Source organism: Engystomops pustulosus, chromosome 7 (genome assembly GCF_040894005.1).
Source record: "Engystomops pustulosus chromosome 7, aEngPut4.maternal, whole genome shotgun sequence".
Lineage (NCBI taxonomy): Eukaryota > Metazoa > Chordata > Amphibia > Anura > Leptodactylidae > Engystomops > Engystomops pustulosus.
The window spans coordinates 147,406,064-147,427,328 of NC_092417.1; the positions used below are offsets into that span (position 1 = coordinate 147,406,064).

The 21,265-nt window shown below is 42.1% G+C and overlaps 1 protein-coding gene across 3 annotated transcripts in view; it reads left to right on the forward strand.

Moving 5' to 3' along the window:
- The window catches only part of CHID1 (chitinase domain containing 1), a 276,364-nt gene that overhangs the window by 73,486 nt on the left and 181,613 nt on the right, over window positions 1-21,265 (forward strand). For all 3 annotated transcript variants that reach the window (XM_072118163.1, XM_072118165.1, XM_072118164.1), the window contains exon 8: window positions 2,614-2,706. In XM_072118163.1, the coding sequence (XP_071974264.1) occupies window positions 2,614-2,706 (93 nt within the window). The remainder of the gene's footprint in view (window positions 1-2,613; window positions 2,707-21,265) is intronic.

Below are 21,265 nucleotides of genomic sequence, written 5' to 3' on the forward strand. Positions count from 1 at the left end.
CAATGATGTGGCCCTTCACTATTCTTCAGCTCAGTGCTCCTCCTGCCTCCTCACCAATGCTGTGGTCCTTCACTATTCTTGGGCTCAGTGCTCCTCCTGCCTCCTCACCAATGCTGTGGTCCTTCACTATTCTTGGGCTCAGTGCTCCTCCTGCCTCCTCACCAATGATGTGGCCCTTCACTATTCTTCAGCTCAGTGCTCCTCCTGCCTCCTCACCAATGCTGTGGTCCTTCACTATTCATAAGCTCAGTGCTCCTCCTGCTCCCTCACCAATGCTGTGATCCTTCGCTATTCTTCAGCTCAGTGCTCCTCCTGCTCCCTCACCAATGCTGTGATCCTTCGCTATTCTTCAGCTCAGTGCTCCTCCTGCTCCCTCACCAATGCTGTGATCCTTCGCTATTCTTCAGCTCAGTGCTCCTCCTGCCCCCTCACCAATGCTGTGGTCCTTCACTATTCTTCAGCTCAGTGCTCCTCCTGCCCCCTCACCAATGCTGTGGTCCTTCACTATTCTTCAGCTCCGTGCTCCTCCTGCCCCCTCACCAATGATGTGGTCCTTCACTATTCTTCAGCTCCGTGCTCCTCCTGCCCCCTCACCAATGATGTGGTCCTTCACTATTCTTGGGCTCAGTGCTCCTCCTGCCCCCTCACCAATGATGTGGTCTTTCACTATTCTTGGGCTCAGTGCTCCTCCTGCCCCCTCACCAATGATGTGGCCCTTCACTATTCATAAGCTCAGTGCTCCTCCTGCCCCCTCACCAATGATGTGGCCCTTCACTATTCATAAGCTCAGTGCTCCTCCTGCCCCCTCACCAATGATGTGGTCCTTCACTATTCATAAGCTCAGTGCTCCTCCTGCCCCCTCACCAATGATATGATCCTTCACTATTCTTGGGCTCAGTGCTCCTCCTGCCCCCTCACCAATGATATGATCCTTCACTATTCTTGGGCTCAGTGCTCCTCCTGCCCCCTCACCAATGATGTGGTCTTTCACTATTCTTGGGCTCAGTGCTCCTCCTGCTCCCTCACCAATGATGTGGTCCTTCACTATTCATAAGCTCAGTGCTCCTCCTGCCCCCTCACCAATGATATGATCCTTCACTATTCTTGGGCTCAGTGCTCCTCCTGCCCCCTCACCAATGATATGATCCTTCACTATTCTTGGGCTCAGTGCTCCTCCTGCTCCATAACTAAAGATGTGGTCTTTTACTATTCATAAGCTCAGTGCTCCTCCTGTTCCCTCACCAATGATTTGGTCCTTCAATATTCTTGGGCTTCATGCTCCTCTTGGCCCCTCACCAATGATGTGGTTTCTCTCTAAACCTTGCCACTCAGACTCAGGATTGCTGGATGGAGAGAGTGGAGAGAAGAAAGGAGGAGATTTGTAGTAGACGCACTGCATGGAGTGGAGAACATCCTGGTTCCTAACTTACCTTGGGATCATTGCTCCTTCTGCACCCTCACCAATGATTTCTTTTTTTTTCACGTAGCCAGTTTGCAGTTCACCCTGTACAAGTGAATGGGGCTAAGCTGCGATACCAGCCACCCTCTACTATGTACAGCATTGTGCTTGATAGGTACACACACACCCGGTGCTCCTCCTTACCAGTATGTAACGGCTGCTTGATGACCTTTCCATCATTAGTAAGGAGTTGAAGTAGACAAACTAAGGACCAGCTTCTTTTCTTGTGCAATCTTATCATAGTAGGTGATAATTGGTAGGTGAAACTTGGTGGTTACTGTATTCGTTGTACCCGTCACAGTTGTTGATGGTATATCCTATAGTCTTTCATTATGAGTCACCCCTACATGTACCATATTTTTGTACATAAAGGGTCACATTAGGCGGCAAGCATTTCAGCTTGTAGATTGTCAGTGCCCGTATATCAAATGAGAAATGTAATTATGAAGTTATTAGTGGATTATACATATTTATTGGGTTTATATCGCACATTTTTCCTCCTTTTGCATAATTTATTCCATGTCACGTTTTATAAGCAAACAACAATAGGGAGCAGCAACTCAATGGTAAAAAATAATGAAAGTAATTGTCACCATGTCTAAAACAGAATGAAGTTGCAGAGGCAGAAGGTGCTCGCAGGGTTGGTAAATAAATAGAACATGCTTTATTCTGCAAGGTAATTGACATTTCGGGCAAATAAATTTATATATATTATGGAAGCAAGAACGGTTCATCTAGTGGAAGTCCGCTGTGTACAAATTATAAAGAAACCTATTTCTGGAATTTGAAGTGCTGGTGTAAGAGCTTCGTTATATATCAGCTGGTAGGTGGTAAGAAACACATTGATTTATATTAGTCTGTTCCATAAAGAAGATGGTATTTCATCATTACTAGATGGTCTACTGTTATCTTCATATAGTGGAGTGGACCAAAATGCCTAATAAGTCACCGTCACTTCTAATTTTTAGAGTCCTTTCAGCTCATTATAGCTGGTGTGATATATATGACTTTGGCTGTACAACATTAGGCACCACATTATGTATTGCCAGTGTTTGGCAGTCCCTGTACTTAAATACAGTAATTCATTTTCTTGTACTTATATGCACTATAATGTATAAATATGTCTGTGATATAGCTCTTTCTCATTGTTGCAGGGGGCTGGTCCACATGTTGACACACATCGGGCAAGCACTTCATCAGGCCAAGCTGCAGTTCATCCTGGTTATCCCTCCTGCAGTGGCACCTGGGTGAGTTAGCCAACTATTTTTTAGCAATTATTATATTGTAATTTTGTTACTTTGCATTATGACTGTTTATTGTACAGGAACACAAAACATATAAAGGAGTTGTCTCAAGATTGAATAATATGGATAATTTTTTGTAGTCTCACATTAAGTTTTTTGCATCCACTTGACATATGCTGCAACATTTAAAAATGGACAAAAACATGTCTTTGTCATGAGTCTAAGTTTTTTTTTGTATGTATATGTGGAATCGGTTGGTATCTGTTCTTGCACTTTAAAAACATACACTTTTTCACTGTGAAATAAAGTTTACACAATTCAAAATACAAAGGAACTAGTCAGTATGTTTTCCAAAAGGACATGAAAAACACAGCAGCCCACGTTTTTTTTCTCAACCAAAACAAAAAGGATAAAGACGCACAGGACAATAAATGGACACTGTTTGAGCATCCATCATGTCCATAGACTTGAATGTATACGCCGTAGCACGTTTTTTAGCCGAAAAACATGCAGACGGCAGCCTAAAACATCTCCTCTCCTCACAATGGATAGTGTGTAGTATTGCAACGCTCCACTCACTTGTTTACCACTGAATAACTGCACAAATAACCACTGTAATAACTACACAAACCATGGTCAGGTTTGTTACTGTTTTTTTGCCAAGTTTTTTAACTTCTGGACAAACCCTTTGATTTTGACCCTTTTGCTGCTTATGCAAAAGATGTGCAACACCCCGCAACAACCACTCTGCCTTGCATCGGCAGGGGTGTTGCAAATGCATAAATATAAAGACAACTATGGTTTATTTTTCTTTTTGTAGCATTTTGGAAGTTTCTATATATATGCTATACAGAGACAGAATTAAAGTATGGGTGGGGTCCGATTCCTCATTGATTGCTGCAGAAAACTGTGAAGAAAGTTGTTTTCTTTGTAGTTGCTGATCTGGGTAAATGCAGCCTAGCTTCCATTCATGAAGTCAATATAAGTATAAGGCCTCCTGTATGTAAACATGGTTTTGCCCCCAGTTATGTCAGCTACCACACACACAATTGCATTTCAATAGGCCCCTTCCACGCAACCATTATTTCCATGACCCCCTTCCGTGAACCGACTCTCCTAGCTGCGAGTTACGTAGCAGGTCCTGTTCCTGCCCGTTTAGGCCTGGTGAAGTCTCTTCCCCTGTCATCAGGGTGTGAACAGGCCTTACACACCGATGACACATGGGCCACACGTAACAGACAACGGGTTTGTTGTTGTGCCCCGAGAATGAACATGCTGTACAGGTACTCTTATCTAATTTTCAAGAAAATATAAAGTAATACCGTATGATGAGTAAAATGCTGTCATTGAATTTTTTGTGTGGGAGATATATATCTTTTTATGCATTTTGTTGTGTTTCTGCATCTTGTATCAGTAGAGCTGACTCTTTTTACCATGACATTTCCTGTGAAGGTGTTTGTGAGTGATGTGAGACTATGCCGGTTGTACATGACTTGTCTTTCTGCCTGATGAATGCAGTCTCTGTGTGGGCTGCTTATCCGTAATAACCCGATAAAAAGCTGTGACCCATAACTGGTTTCTGCGGGTGCTTCCTAATTATGTTATCCTACAATTCCCTCTAGGCTTGTGGTAACGGCCCGGAAAATCCATTACTCCGCTTATTTTCCATTTAATAGCTGCACACCATAATTCCTTAAGGCTTTGCTGATTTACCCCCTAACTCTTTCAGTCTCACCGTGTCCTCCGCAGTATAAACTGCTGCCCGCCAGCTTTATTTCATTGTGTATTACAGGGTCTATTATTTATCATACCCCCTTGCCCCCCTTTACCATATTTCTTAAGACACAGTAATCCTAGGTAAGCAGCGTGCAGGTATAGATAGTATTATCTTCAGAACAGACAACCGTAAGATTTCAAACTCGACATTTTTAAGAAAGCCCATGCATTTTTTTAATGTACTTTATTGATCAAAAACCCAAATATTCTGGCATTTAAAACCATGCAACAAAGTTTACACTTAAAGGACATTGTCTTGACCATGGTATGAAAATGAGCCTGAGGGGCTCCAGGCTTTATTAACACCTATGGAACCTAGAGCCCCTTGGCTCATTTGTATACAGTCCTTCATCCTGGTGGTAGATGCCCTTTAAAAGGAACATTTTAATGGGAAATTTTGAAGGGTTTTTTAGAATGCTTGATCTGATTTAGCAAAGCCATTAGGTAACCTTTGCAGCACAACATTTGCTTCTTCTTCCCTCCTCCATCAATGCTGTAGGGATCATGTGATTGGCTCATGTCTGCCCATCTCCTGGTCTATCCGGCCCAACATCCACTGTGCTCTCTATGATAAAAAGCAAGGTGGGAAGGTGCCTGAATTAAAGGTTCCTGTCATGCTAGTTCCTGCAAGAATATCCTATTTACTGCCCCCTGTAATCATGCTAGATGTCTATCTTCTCCCTCAACTTGATTAAATGTTCACAATACTGTCTTTGGATCTGTTTCCCATCTTTTTTTTTGCTTTTGTGAGAGCGCTGTCTAATCCAGATTACAAACCTGTGCCCTGACCTACACTTGTACTCCACCTGCCTTGACCTTGGCTTGTTGCTGACTAGTGCCTCACACCAGTGTCTCCTGATTTTCCTGGGACAGAAGGCACCTATACCAGAACTACTTTAAGACATGGCTACCTAACGTCTCTCTCTCAGCAAAGTCCAGAACTCTTTACAGGGGTTAATGAATAGGGTCCCTTAGACAACACCCTTGTTACACCCACGATCCATTATAGGTTTCTAGACTCTGGCAAGGCTAGGGTGAGATTTTAGGTAGCTGTTCTGATTGAATGTCACTACTGAGTGACAGCTGCAGTTTTCAAGATTTTATAAAACTTTGCTTATTCATTTGCATTACCTCTTAATAGTGAAAGCCACTAGGTAGTGCTACAAAACTTTTCAGTGCAACTTGAGTTGTATTAGATAGTAATAAAAAATTTTGTCCAAAGTTTCATAGGGATAATAACGTGAGTTTGTGAGCTCAATTGATGTAATGCATATGGATTGAGCCTGCTAAACATTTAATAATTACGCCCACTTTACAGGATGACTCACCTCATTAGCTGCTTACAAATAGCTGTCAGTGGCAGGAACTACTCATTATCACTGCCAGAGCAAGCCCCGATCATTGACAGCCAATATCGCAGGTCACTACACTGAAGCCTGACACGGGACTCCACCACACGTGTTATTATTAAAAAATGTATTCGTAAAATATCCAAAATATTGAAAACATTTTTTGAGCTAGACTAAAGGCTAGATGCTCGTATAGATTTATTTAGTTAAAAAGAAACCCAGTCATCGGCTATTATGTGTGGAGGACCCTTCTATGGAGCTCTCACATCCTCTTCAGCGACATACTGTATATGGAATATTGTCTACTTCCTGTTGAAATCGAGGCATGACTCATGTACTATTTGACTCTGTAGAGTCAATTTGGTTTTAGCTGCTTCAACTACCATACAGATGTGTCCTTGCAAATTGATTAGCTCTTGGTTAGACATATCCTGGTAATTGTGTCACCAGATGAGTTGCTCTTTGTTCCCCAGTGGCAAGTCACAAAGTTGTATACTGTATGTGAATAGGTGCGGCATGTTGTGGTATTGTATTAAATGAATTTCAGGAGAATTATTGGAGTCCTTGGTAAAATTACAGCTGTTTTGAAGGTGGACACGTGTATGAAGATCTTACATGAGAAACCATTACCCTAAGGCTCCATGCAAACTGTGCAAACGGCAAGCATACAATTTTCACTACCCTCTCCAAAGTGCCCCAGACACAAAACTCATGATAATGAACCAGAAGGGCTCTCGGGGAGTAACCAGAGCCCCGCCATGCTGCATCTTCACACTTTTTAATGAAACTTTCTGCTGCCATGAGATTACAGCAGGCAGAGGGAGGTTTGCTGAGAGAGCAGGGGGAGGGTGAGAAAGTGTAACAGCCTGTGAAGCTAAAGCATGGAGGGCCTCTGATAACTACCCCCAAGCCCTTTGGCTAATTAGCATAAATAATAATGCATTTTAAAAGGATGGAAGCCATGGATAAAAAATATGAGATGATTACCACAGTCAGAGTTTTGTAGATTTTTTGTTGTTGCTTATTTAGTCTTTGTGTTGCTGTTTTTTATCTTTAAAAACACGAGCCTGTGGTCAACTTATGTTCTTTGTTTTCACACACACCCACACCTTTTTTAAATACCAGAAACATAATAAAGCATGAACATGAACTAAAATCACATAATAAAGTCAAATACTAAATCATAAGTATTGTGTGTAAACTTCATGGATAATGTGTCCACTATTATGGGGTTAAGTGACATACATGCCCTATACACTAGATTGTAAATATGTTTCTAAACCCAGCACTCTTGTAGATTACATGCTCTTTGTGCTATCAGAGAATGGAACAGGAGACAGATGGCTCCATTTTCTGTATAGTGGCCAGTCTCTGCACTTTTATTAAAGGACATCTATCACCAGAATCAAGGGTTGTAAACCAAGCACACTGACTTACAGGTGTGTGTCCCCTCTGACATGAACTGCTCTTCTTATAGCTTCCTATGCCCTGGGTTTTGCAAAAAAAGGCTTTAAAGATTATGCACATTTGCCTCAGGGGATCCAGGCTCCGTAGGTGTTAATAGAGCCTGGAGCCCCTCAGGCTAATTTGCCTTAATTTAAAGCCTTTTTTTCCCTTAAAAACAAGGGAATATAAAGCTAAAAGAAGAACAGATCCTGCAAGAGGGGAAACAAAACTGCATGTCTGTGTGTTTGGTTTCCAATCCATGACCTAGTGGTATATGTCCTTTAAGAAGGGTGAATGATCTGTAGTAAACCATCCTGACCACTAATAAAAGAGTGGAGCTGTCTGCTTCCGGTTTCATTCTCTGTTTATCGGTGGATCTGAGAGGGTTCTGGTTGTTAAACCACCACCAGTCTCATAAACAGGACTTGTTCTGTGGGTATGATGGCTCTTTTTATAACCCAAAAATCTCCTTTAAATATACCAACATAGGGTCTTCTATCATAGTGAATCTTCATGCCTACAGCACAACCTGTCAATTATTCTTGTTTCTCTTTCACAGATACTAAATAAAACTGATATTTGTGTTAGTTCTTTCCAATTGTAAAGTATTTCATTGAAGATATATCCAGTACAGATCAGAAATTATACCCAGGGGGAGCATACACCTCCTCTCCAAGTAGTGGTTAGATTTCCTCCAAGTGTAACAATCACTCCTGCCCCCTCATTGCCGGAGAAGTAATACTTTGCAATTCCCTTTGGCGTATGTGAAACACTCAGTTATTTGTTTCCAAAATGTCAATTACTTCTAATAGACATCGCACAGAAGGTCGCAGGCAAGGTGAGAAAAGCGTCTCTCGTCTCATGCCTCCAGCAGCGCGCGAGGGTTAAAAGCGTCAATAAACTCTGGCGCTGTTGATTGGAGCCCGGACTGCGGTGGTCTATCCAGCCCTCTCGTCTGTGATGTGCACCGCTCAGAGGGTAGTCCATTAAGCTGTCCGCAGACTCTACGAATAACCTTTAGCAGTGCAGCAGCCCTCCCCTCACCTCTGCCGAATCCACCGAGATAAAACACCAGCCCCAGCGTTTGATCATCTCCTTTTCTTCAAACAGATTAGAAACTATTCCAGTGCAAGGCTTTGGAAATTGATTTCTTTCTCTTCTCTCCATCCTGGTTGACGAGTGACCCCCGCAGTTCCGGCTTCCTTTTTTATTTTCCATTACAAGCCCTTTGTATCCATATCATAAATTGTCGTCTGACTTTCTCCCGTATCATTCACTGTTCGGCCCCTTTATATTCTCTTGTTTCTGGCCGTTCTAATCACATCATTAGTCTGAGACAGAAATGAATCCATTGTCTCAACAGCAACTCTGTGCCTTCTCCTGGGGAGAGAGACAATAAGCAGATACATTGTCACGTATGCTGATGCTTTGATTTGAAGCATCATTGTCTTAATTGGTAACATATCATCATAAAGGGATTATTCCATAATCAAAATTTGTAAAACATGCTCAGAACCTACTCACAGGGCCTCAAGAATGGCATTATGTGTATCCTATACTATCCTACTAATTTGGCAGTTTTTGGTTGATGGTAGACAGTACAGACAATCCCTGACTTAAAGGGGTTCTCCCACAAATTTTTACGCCCTATCCACAGATAGGTAAGATGAGAACCCCACAGATCATGAGAACGAGGACTCCTCGTCACTCCATAAGAGTAATGGAGCAGACGGCCGTTCATAACCGTTCGGGTCCATACATCTCAATGGCGCTGATGGAAATTGCCGAGCGCCGCTATAGAGGAGCAGGGGGTCGCTAAGCCGGGTGATGGGTGTTTTCAAATATTTGAAAAGGACACACGAAGTTGCGGTTTCCCAAGGGTGGGGGAAAACTGCTCCTCTATGGCCACTCCCGGAGGACAAATGGCCTAGTCACAGAGCACATGGCATTGAAAGGTACAATATAATATTTTTTTTTTCTGTAAAGCCTATTTTTTTTTTTTACAAAAACTTTTTGGCACTGTATGTACTATGCTCTGTGGGGACTGGGCTGGTGTTACAAATGGGTCTCCTGGTGACAGGTTCCCTTTACCCGGCTTACAGACAACCCCAAGTTACAGACGGACCTCTCTGGCCACTGTGACATCTGGTGAAGCTCTCTGGATGCTATTACTTTAGTCCCAGACTGTAATGATCAGCTGTAAGTTGTCTGTAATGAAGCTTTATTGATAAATCCTTTTTCCAATAACAGCACAAAGATTTGAAAATAATACAAAGTAAGTGTTATGTTTCCAGCCATGTGGAGGCTGCTGGGATGATTTGATCTGTGGGCATCCTTCGTGTTGTACCTCTACCAATCTTATTTTGATGACCTATCCCAGTGATGGCTAACCTATGGCACTGGTGCCAGAGGTGGCACTCAGAGCCCTTTCTGTGGGCACTCAGGCCATCACCAGAGAGGACTCCATGTATCTTTCTGCAGTCCCAGACATCCCAGGACTTGCTGTGCACAGAGCTATTTTAAAGTGACAGCCCTACCTGGGACTACTTTCTGCTTTATTGGTGTCCTCAGGTGCTGGTATCAATGAAAACTGTGACAGAGAAGGGAGTATAAATCACAAATTAAATTTCTGTGTTGGCACTTTGCGATAAATAAGTGGGTCTTTGTTGTAGTTTGGGCACTCGGTCTCTAAAAGGTTCGCCATTACTGACCTATCCTATTGATAGGTCATCTATTAAACTAGATGGAAAATACACTGGAAAATGGCTTTTATTCTTCTTTTGGGATAATTGGATGATTTGTGTTCTTGTGGTGCATTGGGGCTCACTTACTAAGGGTCGCGGAGCATACTTTCGTCCAACTGTGCGCCAATTTTATAGAATTGCACGGCTTAAGCAGGTATTTAACTAATATCTGCGCCGAAATGTTGGCGCACGCAATAAGATCAAACTAGCAGTGTGCTACAGTAAAGACAGAGCTGTGGTATGGAAAGGGGATTATCCAGTAAGCCTGAACTGTATGGAATTCACTCTTCTAGCTGAGACCACAAAGATACACCAGATACTGTGATAGAGTCAGAGCTACCATCACCTCAAGCCCCTTTCTTCCTAAGACCACTGAATATACTAAAAATCACAAATGTATTTGTAGTAAATTGATTTAAAGCGATCCGACCTCTTTACTAAATAAGAAGTCAGATTCTCCTATCTTGTGTCCGGGCAGTCGGTCTTATTCATTAGGGGGCCGTCCGACACACCCCCAGCACGCCCCAGGCCTACTACAATTCCCCGGTGGCAGGGGCATGCTGGGGGTGTGTTGGCCGGCCCCCTAATGAATAAGGCCGACTGCCCGGACACAAGATAGAAGAATCTGACTTCTTATTTAGTAAAGAGGTCGAATCGCTTTAAATCAATTTACCACAAATTAAAAAAAAAAGGGAGAAAGTGGCAGGGGTGAGGATTATGGGGGGGGCACATTTTGTGGGGGTCATTTTCGGGGTGACAGGTCCTATTTAATGTCTTTGACACCAGCCATTCTTGCGGTGGCCCCTACTCCACTCGGGACTGTACTCAATAATGATTCTGCCATAAAACATCTGGTTTATAGACATCAATCCCTTTACTGCCCTCAACATTACAACTTAGCACAAGGTCACCACAGATACTGGAATTAACACCAGATATAAAGATAATAACTAGAGTTGGAGAGAGCAGCGCCCTTGTCTGGAGTTGCCCGCTGACTAGCTGCATAGGCTTAGAAGGAACATTGGTGACATGTTTGAAGGACAAAGGGTGACCGCATAAATGTATCACTGTGCAGTCAGTGATAGATCTAAATATATAATTCCGGCAGATCTTTACCGCATGATAGATGAATGTCTGCTCTTGTACACATTTGTATTCAGCTGTCACATTCACTAACTTTCCTCCTTGTTTTTGTTCTTCGGTCATTCGTAGAAAAATAGTGATCCGATACAAATAGGATTATATAAACAGAGTTCACGGCACAAAAACGCGATCCCGAGACCTTTTCCTGTGACTTGTCCCGTACATAAAGACCCTGAAGGTCACACGCTGGTGATATCATGTCTGATCATTCTAATGGCAGGCCTGGTTTTAAAAGCCATTTAACTGCAAACATCAGGTTTTGCTCCCCCCTCTCAAAACCTTTTTATATGTATTGAGCTCCTGAAAGCTGCAGGCTGATTCCCCGCTGATCTTTTTTTGCAACAGCATTAAACAACCAGACCTGCCTCGCAAATATTTGCCTCACCAACACCCACTAAGCAAATTTTCCAGCCATTTTATTTTTTGGGCTCACTCATTTTCCTTGAACGGATGGTATAATTTCAGAAAAAAACAGAAAGGGCTAAGCCTCTAATTTACATATCATGTAGACTTGTCCTGCAACCAATGGTACACGACGTAATTCAAGGGATAGTCCAACCATTAATGGCTTATTACAACTTCAACGCCAACTCTCTCTGAATGTCTCTGAGGCATCTGAGACCTTCCAGAGCTCCCGGCTTGCAAAAAGATCTCCTGAGCTCAACAGAAGGCTTCTCCTCTATGATCTATAAAACAGTAGGGATTTTAGAGTTCAATATCTGGATTATGTAGATCGTCAGCCTCTATAAGGGACATTTGCATCTCATATACAGGTATTTTTTTTACTAATCCACAGAAAATTAGTATGTGATAGCTGTGATAGAGCGTCGAAACACATAGATCTTTTTCTACTATTCCACTACCTTATGACCGTATAAAAGCTTGAATAAGGGAGGACATGGTTCATCAATACCTTCTGAGGCTTCCTGAATGGTCAGTGGAAGCAGATGGAGACTTTGGGTGAGCTGACTTACCACCGTTTGGTGGATATTTAAATTGTATGTCTTACCCTGGGTGCCCCAACTGTCTTGAGAACAGGGGGGACCACTTATGAGTAGAGGTGTCATATGCATGTGCGGTTCTCGGGTTCATGATAATGGGTGATATGAAAATCTCCCGCTGAATAGACATGACATGAGTTTCAGAATATGATGCCCCCCAAGCAAGCATCATGGGAGCTATATCTTCTTAACGTGCTTTGGAGCACCAGCAGCGTGTACTCTAGACATGGGTAAAGCACCCAGTTTTTATCCAACCTTTTGATTCATAAGGGAATTGTTGGTCTACAGCAGTGATGGTGAACCTATGGCACAGGTGCCAGAGGTGGCACTCGGAGCCCTTTCTGTGGGCACCCAGGCTATCAGCAGAGAGGACTCCAGGTATCTTCCTGCAGTCCCAGACAGCCCAGGACTTGCTGTGCACAGAGCTATATTAAAGTGACAGGACTACCTGGACTACTGGAGGAGTGGGAAGATGTGGACAGATCTGGGTTATCATTGTAGCTCCTGCTCCGGCCCTGACAATTCTTCCTGTTTATGGGACCTTGAAGGGAAACTACAATCATCATCCAAATTTCTCCTATTTTCTGCTTTATTGATGTCCTCAGGGTGCTGGTATGAATGAAAGCTGTGACAGAGCAGGGAGTATAAATCACAAATGAAATTTCTGTGCGGGCACTTTGCGATAAATAAGTGGGTCTTGATTGTAGTTTGGGCACTCGGTCTCTAAAAGGTTCGCCATCGCTGGTCTACAGCATTAAGACCGATTTGCCACAAGAGACCGTGCTCTTGTGCTATCAAGATCTGGTTTGTCTATCCTTTATGTGTGTGTTTCTTGCACATACTTGTTTGCCTATTTATTCGTAATCCAACTTTTTATTTATATATGTGATGATTTTATTTACGGTAAGTAATATGTGATAATTATAGCTCCATTTGTTCACAATAACCATGAACCTGGGATGTGATCCAGACCTCGTAATATGTGCTTTAGGATGGTATTGATACTATTACATGTTGGATCTGTTGAGAACTGACTTGAACCCCCATTGGCCTCCACTTCTTTGATCTTTGACCTGAAGGACATCAAACCACCTAGTCACTCCTTCCTGGAAGTGGGAGATATAACCATCCTGTAGAAGGTTTAGACATGGGCAAAAAAATAAAAGGATAACCTAAAAATAGTTCTTTCCCCCTCTTTTTTTTTTTTTTCTTTTTTTTTCTAGTTTTTGTCTCAAATAATGATATCTTATTATTCATGTTATAATTGCTGTTTTTTGCTTAAATAATTTCCAGCTCTTTTTGATTGCGAGTGATCACCCTGCGTTGTGAGCCGTTAAGGATAATTAAAGGTCCCTTAAGTTTCCTTCCGTCTCCTCTAATCAAATCAAACTCACCACCTTGTCTCTTCAATGTACAGAGATATTATCTTCCTCTGCTAATGTTGTCATTTCTTATACACACATTTCCATTTTCATTCTCTTCTTTTCCCGGTACCATTTGACTGATTTGTTACTTTTTTGTGTTTTATATTCTTAATGATTTTGCATAATATGCTTGCATTTCTGTTTTACCAAATGGATTTATATAGACCGTCATCTCGAACCGAGACCCAAGATGTTTTGCTTTTTCTCGCTCAATTTATTTTTTCTTTAAAGCGAACCTGTCAACAAGAATGTCATATTTAGCCAGTGACAGGTTCCATTAGCCTATGCTATGCTGATTTAAACAGTGCCTTTGTGAGCTTTCTGAATAATTACAGTACTTTATATAAGTTTTTATTTTACAATACCTGGCTCCCTGTCAGCAATGTGTGGTGAGTCCATGGGCAGAGGCAGCTGTAGCCTGTGTGTGCCTGTGTCAGTCTCCTCTCACCCCTTCCTGTCACGTGAACTGAGCAAGCAGGGGAGGGAGTCAGATAGTGAGGAGAGAAAGAATGCATTAGGAGTCGTCATCCCACCCAGAACTCGCCACATGATGCTGGCAGGGAGCCAGTTAATGTGATTTAAGCTTATATAAAGTGCAGGTGGTCCCCTATTTAAGGACACCCAACTTACAGACAACCCATAGTTACAGACAGACCCCTCTGACCTCTGGTGAACCTTCTGGATGCTTTACTATAGTCCCAGGCTGCAATAATCAGCTTTAAGGTGTCTGTAATGAAGTTTAATTGATAATCCTTGTTCCCATTACAGCAAAAAAATGTTTAAAGTCCAATTGTCACTGGGGCCAAAAATTTTTTTTGTCCTGATCTACCATTATAAAATATACAGTTTCGACTTACATACAATTCAACTTAAGAACAAACCTCCGGACCCCATCTTGTACGTAACCCAGGGACTGCCTGTACTGAAATTATTCACAGTGCTGACAGATGTTTTTAAAATCAGTATAGCATAGGCCAGTGGTGGCGAACCTATAGCACGGGTGTTAGAGGTGGCACTCTGAGCCATTTCTGTGGGCACTAAGACCATCACCCCAGGACAGAGCTCACTAAATAGGACCAAATCCACCAAGTCCCAGGCAACTTAAGAGATGCTGCTCTCAGCACTATTTTAAAGCGACACTTCATTGACTGTTAGGAACTGCGTGGAAAGTGAGAAGTGGTGACAGAACTGCAATATCTCTGTAGGTCCTCCTGCTGAACCCACCATTTTTCCTCTACAGAGAGACCCTGGAGAGAAGCTACAACGGGAGTCTGAATTTGCTCTCCTTCTTTCAACTGTATTGGTGGCCTCAAGGGGCCAATACAATTGAAAGATTGGAAGAACAGGTAGCAATAAGTTACTGCTTAAAATGCCATGTTGGCACTTCATGGGAAAATAAGTGGATTTTGGTTGTAGTTTGGGCACTCGGTCTCCAAAAGGTTCGCCATCACTGGCATAGGCTATTGGAACCTATCAACAGCTAGAAATGACATTCCTGGTGACAGGTTCGCTTTAACCTTTTACACTATAAATTTTAAAAATTTTAAATTGGCACTGCTTAAAAAGAGTAAAATAAAATTCTGTAAAAGAGGTAACCTGTATCATTCCAGTGAGAGATTGAGTATATTGAATTAATGGAAATGAGTTCCATGTGTGGAGAATCACAGCGGAGATAACCATCTAATGTCCATAACATTATGTGCGCTCTTCCTACAAGTCAATGAGTCTTCTGCCAAGCACAGAAGTAGCTGTCAACCAAGATGGTGATTGTGATATTACTGCAGGTTAATCCATATGCAATTATAATCCATACAAAAAGAGTCTTAGGTGTCATGTAGTCCTGTGCTGTGTGCATTTGTAGTGTAGGCTTTTTACATTTCAGAATTTTTGTTTTTATTTTATTTATAGTTATCATTGCACATTGGGGCACCTTTACTAAGGGTCGTGCCCCAGTTTTCTGGCGGATTTTGCATGTTCTTTTTGTGTCACACACAACCCTTTTGTGTCACAGGTGGATTATGCTTCATGCGACACAAGGGCGTTCTGGTGCTTAGTCGGACCATGCGTCTGATTTACCATGCAAAGTCTGTTAAACGTGCACCAAAAAAAAACGGAAAAAAAACTGATTGTGATGGGCTAACAATGAAACTTGGGCCAATCCCTTTAAGCAGGAGTGGAATGCCGTTGGAAGAAGCATTGCAGTTCTGCAACTTTTACTCTGGCTGCTATGTTTAGACTGACACTTGCTTATTCTGTAGCAGAGTTTTACAGCAATTACCTACTTTACATCAGACAGGACTACAATAGAAGGTGAAAACACTATAGAAAAAAACACAAACGTGATGTTTGATGAGATAATGTCACGGTTTATCCATTCTGACAAACTTCAGTGAGAATGCTTAGAAAACTTTTCCATTAACCTCAATAAGTCCATTGCTGCCTATGGCAATGAGGCTACTGTAATGTTCATCACTAAATATTGTTAAAATAGCTGAGGCAAGATGGCAGCCTCCATTATCATATAGAAAAATAATGTCTATAAACTGAAAGTAAGAACAGATTAGAAAAAGGTGATCTGTATTGTCATTTGATTTTAAGAAGTACAAAGTGTATTGCTATTTATTATCTTGTGACACAATACAATTAGATGCTATGCCAAGAATTAAAGGGGTTGTTCAGGGTTTCTTCCAAAAACAGCTCCACACCTGACCATGGTTTGTACTGGCATTGCTACCCAGCTGTATAGAGATGAGTGGAGTTTAGTTGCAATACCACGGACTACCCATGATCAAAAGCTGAGTTTTATTTTTTTGGAACCCACGGTCAACCCCTTTAAGACAATGCTCGTAGTGGCCCAAGAATTTCATTATCTCACTGGTGGTCATGACCATTGGGTTATTAATTGCGTCTTTACTTCCTGTTTAAATAATTAATCCCCCCTTTTCCTGCAGCGCTAGGCCCTTGGGTTGGTGCCCATCTTTCAGTTTATATGGCCAGAATGAGCAGCTGATGTTGTCCCCATTATCTTATGTTTTTTTTGTGGAGTAAATCTTCATGGTTCTCTGCTGTGACCAAGAAAACATTTTCTATTGGTGACCATTTTTCTTAGTTTTTCCGCTTTTGTCTGACCTCTCACTCTATCTCAATCGATAATTTCACACGTCTGTATGACTATGACGTGGGACTTGTCAGGCTGCTGGCTAATAAAACAGTTTCACAGATCTGGGTCAGTAGACAGACCGTATATATAACAAAAGGTTGGGCGCACTAATGTACTTCATTACCGCGCTGATGTATTTGCTACCAGCTTTCACAAGTAGAAAATGATGTTAGATGTCTTCATAGAAAGTCAGGCCATTACCACTTATTAGAGGTCAACACCACTTAGTTTATGTATTTTTTTTATACCTTTCCACCAGAGGCGATTGCTAATGGCATATGTGATGCCAGCGAAAGCCTGTGGATGAGAGACAATCCTTTAATATTTGGTTTAGATTGGACTCCATGACAGATAATGTGGCACATTTACTTACCTGTCCACATCATGATCCCCGATCCAGAATGTCCGACGAATATGGATTGTGCCGCGATACATCAAGATAGTGCGGCCGATATCCTGCATGTGCCGCTCCCCGCTCAGGTCCGCCGGAGTTCACCTTCTTCCTCCCGGTGCATGTAAGTGCTTGGCTTACAACACAATTTTAAAGTTAAATCCTGTGGTTTGTACGAATCCGTCGGATCGTCCGACGGCCAGCCCCCAATCAGTGTTGCATGGAAGCATCTGATTGCATGTGACACAATGCCCTTCTATATCCCTATCCTGGCAGCGCGATACCCGAAAAGTTGGTAAACCCAACGGAAATGCAGCCGTGGGAACCTTAGTAAATAAGCCCCAATGTTTCTTTCGAGTAAGAATATTGAATGTTCAAGATGATTGTGAATGGAGCGCTACAGTGTCTGCATGGAAACTATTCTACCCAAGGAGTACCCGGCTATATCACTCAGTCCCATAGAAAGCGCGTCACTTATCTTGACTGGGATCCTCGCTACATTTAGTGCCAATCACAGTAACTTAAGAAGCCTTCACTTAGGTTTGCGTTGCTCTGTTCTTCCAATATAAGTCCCTTCGACCGATCCAGGAGTTGTGTGGGGGTCACCTGACCCACTTCATCCAATGGCTGTAAACTTTTCACCAGGGGACAACCCAATTAGTGAAGTCCTCTGGAAATTACAAGTGGCATCCCATGTCCAACAAGGTTACTCATTGGAGGAAGTTCTTCCGTTAGGTCACAGGGCCCAAGACCAGATGTACTGGAGAAGGAACAGGGAGTCTGGCAAGGTAAGAATGTACTCTTCCCTGGACCTGGGAACTTTAAGGAAACATTATTTTCTCCAAGAAAGCAAGAATGCTTTTCAATTAAGTCCCTTATTGAACACATAAAACAATGTTATTGTTTGCATAATAAAAATGTATACAATTTTCCAATATATTTTCTGTTTCAATTCCTCACTGTTTTGCTGTCATGCGATAGAAAGGTTCTATGTTTCCTTAATGATTAAAAAGGGCAAAACCCCCCTTTCTATTACAGCATGTCTTGTATTCACTCATACTATTTATTTATGCAAAGCTTCTAAAAGTAAAACAGAGTTTAAAATTTTGTGACAGTTTTTTCCACTTTAGAATCAACCCTATTTTTTCCCCCGTTATTTTGGGAATAAAACAAATTTAAAAGAAAATAAGCAGGGTTACAATGCAGTCAGTTAATTAAACACATTTCCAGTGTTTCAATACCAGGTTTTGCTTCAGGAAATTAACAGCAGCTGGCAAACGTGATTGTAGCCCAATTGCCCAGGACCTCCCTGTATAATTATTTATTAAAAAAAGGAATATAATTAAAAAGTCAGAGGGAAATGAGTAACACTTATTGCTGCAAACCAATTAATACATGCAGTAATGTTTCTGTTATGTGTGATTTCTTCACTCATTATATTAGCACATGCAGGAAAAGTCGTCTTTTAGGTTAGTGAGTTGGAAGAATGGCACAAGTACTGTGTAAGCCCATCTGTTCCCTGGTTAAGCAGTCACCATGTAGTGGGAACTTATCAAACCCTGCATAGAACATTGGCCTCAAAAACTCAACTCACAAACTTCTTTCAACTTTTTTGATTAATTTGATCAAAAAAGTAACAGATATGGGCTCATTCTACTTTATACTTAAGTGCTTTTGATTGTGAACTAGCAACAAATGTTTTTCTGTTTGACGGGAACCTGTCATCAGGGAGGTAATTTTTATATGATATCACTCCTGCTCCGTCACAGAGGTCACAGCCTGGTGAGCTGACATCAGTGGGGGAGGGAGGAGCTCTACAGGAGATCAAAGGTGGGGGCTGAGAGCTGAGCAGTCTGCAGCTGTAACAACAAGACACATGTTGTTTTTTGAAATGCATCCACACCAAAGCCCAACCCCTGGGACTACACAGAGGATTCTGTCAGGATGCAAGTTATAATACACAATTATATTGTAATGTAAATGCTTATTTGTAATGCAAATGCTGCAGCTGTAACCTGTCTTTAGTGAAAATGAGGTCCCTGGTGACAGGTTCCCTTTAAAGCGTAAGGTGGGAATATGGCCAAATAAGCTCAGCGTATACATCTTCAAAGCTCCCAGGGTATATGCTGAGTGTACCCATAGACATACACTGGCAGACAGAGACATAGATTTTGCCTAAGGCTAAATTCAGACGAACGTATGGGGGACGTATATACGGCCGATATACGTCCCCCATAGACGGCAATGGGTGCACGTCCGTGTACGTGCGACACCATACCGCTCCACCATATAGGACATGTCCTATCTTTCAATGGAATATGGCGCAGTACGCCATTTATTCCTTTGAAGAGGGGCGGGGTTGAGTGACGCTCGCCTCTTCCTCCTCCTTTCCCTGCACGCCTCTGTGTGCCTGCCATGCTACAGCAACGGCCGTCTAAATGTAGCCTAAGTCTGCGTTGTGCTGTATACACATACAGTAGGGTATAGAAGTGGAGTCTATTTGCAGAATTGCTTAAATTTCTATCCTATACAAAATCTGTGGGCATGGTATATATTTCTCTATAGATGTTGCCACTTTGCATTTGATTCCAGATTTTGTCTGCTGAATATTTGAAGTCGGTGATCAGTGAGAAATCACTGTACTAGACATAGAAACCAACTCGTAGATCTTCATCCTTAATAATGGCTGACGAGGACAGATAATGGTTATAAATAACATTTATAGAGAAATACTGAATAATGTATACATTATAAATCTGTATCTGCAGCGGCCTGTGTGATGTTTCTTCATGTTCCACTAAATTAATGCTTCTCCAGAAGGAGGTTTATATTACTCAAAACTACATTGAAATTTTCAAAAAAATTTATTTTATTTAAGCAGGGAACTATATGCATCACTGGCTATTGTGTAACAATAAATTTCAACAAAACATATAGCATGAAACAAGATTTTTTTGGGGTTATAATTACCGTATATACTCTTGTATAAGCCGCGTTTTTCAGCACAAAAAATGTGCTGAAAAACGTTCCCTCGGCTTATACACAAGTCTATTACAAAACCCAATTTAAAAAAAAAAAAAAAACACTTAAAAAAAAAATAAACTTATATACTCACCCTCTGATGTCAGCGCGGCTTTCAGCGTGGAAAAATTGAAAAAAAAAACGCACGTGCAAGCACCGACCGCGGTTATTAGCGGTGGGGGTTTGCTGCAATATGCAACAACCCCCACCTCTGTATGAAGAGGACTCAGCCCGTGAGCCCTCTTCATACATCCCTTATACCTCTGCGCCGTAGAGCTACGGCGCAGAGCGTTAAGGGGTTAATGATAAGACTCTCATCTGGTATCAGGCTTGCGTGACCTACAAAACCGAAGGTATGGGCCATTAAAGAAATAGGTGAGAACTCGATGTTTTTCTGCAGCTTCATTTCAAATTATGTCAGACTACCTGTATCTCCAGTTGAAGAATTGAAAATCGGTTACTTCCTTATGTAACTGAAAAAAATCTTTGGTTCTGTAGCCCATAAACCACAAGTCTGATGCCGTATGAAATATTGGGGCACATTTACTTACCCGCTCCCCGACAATGCACCGTGCCGCGATTCAATAAGATTGTGCGCCCGATATCCTGCATGTGTCACTTCCCCGCTCAGGTCCGACCCCATCTTTCTCCTGGTGTATGTAAGTGTATTGTCTTGCGACACAATTTTAAAGTTAAATCCTGCGCTTAGTCCGAATCAGTTGTATCGTCCGGCGGCCCGCCCTCCGATTTGTGTCACTTGAAAGCCGGCGCCGCTGCGCCTAAATCCGATCGCGTGCGCCACAATCCTCTTCTAAATACCTGTCCCAGCGGTGCGACCCCCGAAAACTACAGAAATGCGATTTGCGGACTCTTAGTAAATAAGCCCCATTATCTTTAATCAAAGGGGTTGTCTGGAGTTTAAACGAAAATATATAGCTGGCCGGGGGAGGGGCTAAGAAAACCAAAAAGAGCTTATACTACTCCTGCGCTACCATTGTCCCGCACCGTCTCCCATCGATGCCGTGCCTCTGTTTATATACACCCCAACCCCACCACTGCCTCATGACGGTCACAGCATTATATTCAATACTGTAGCTGACGACCAGA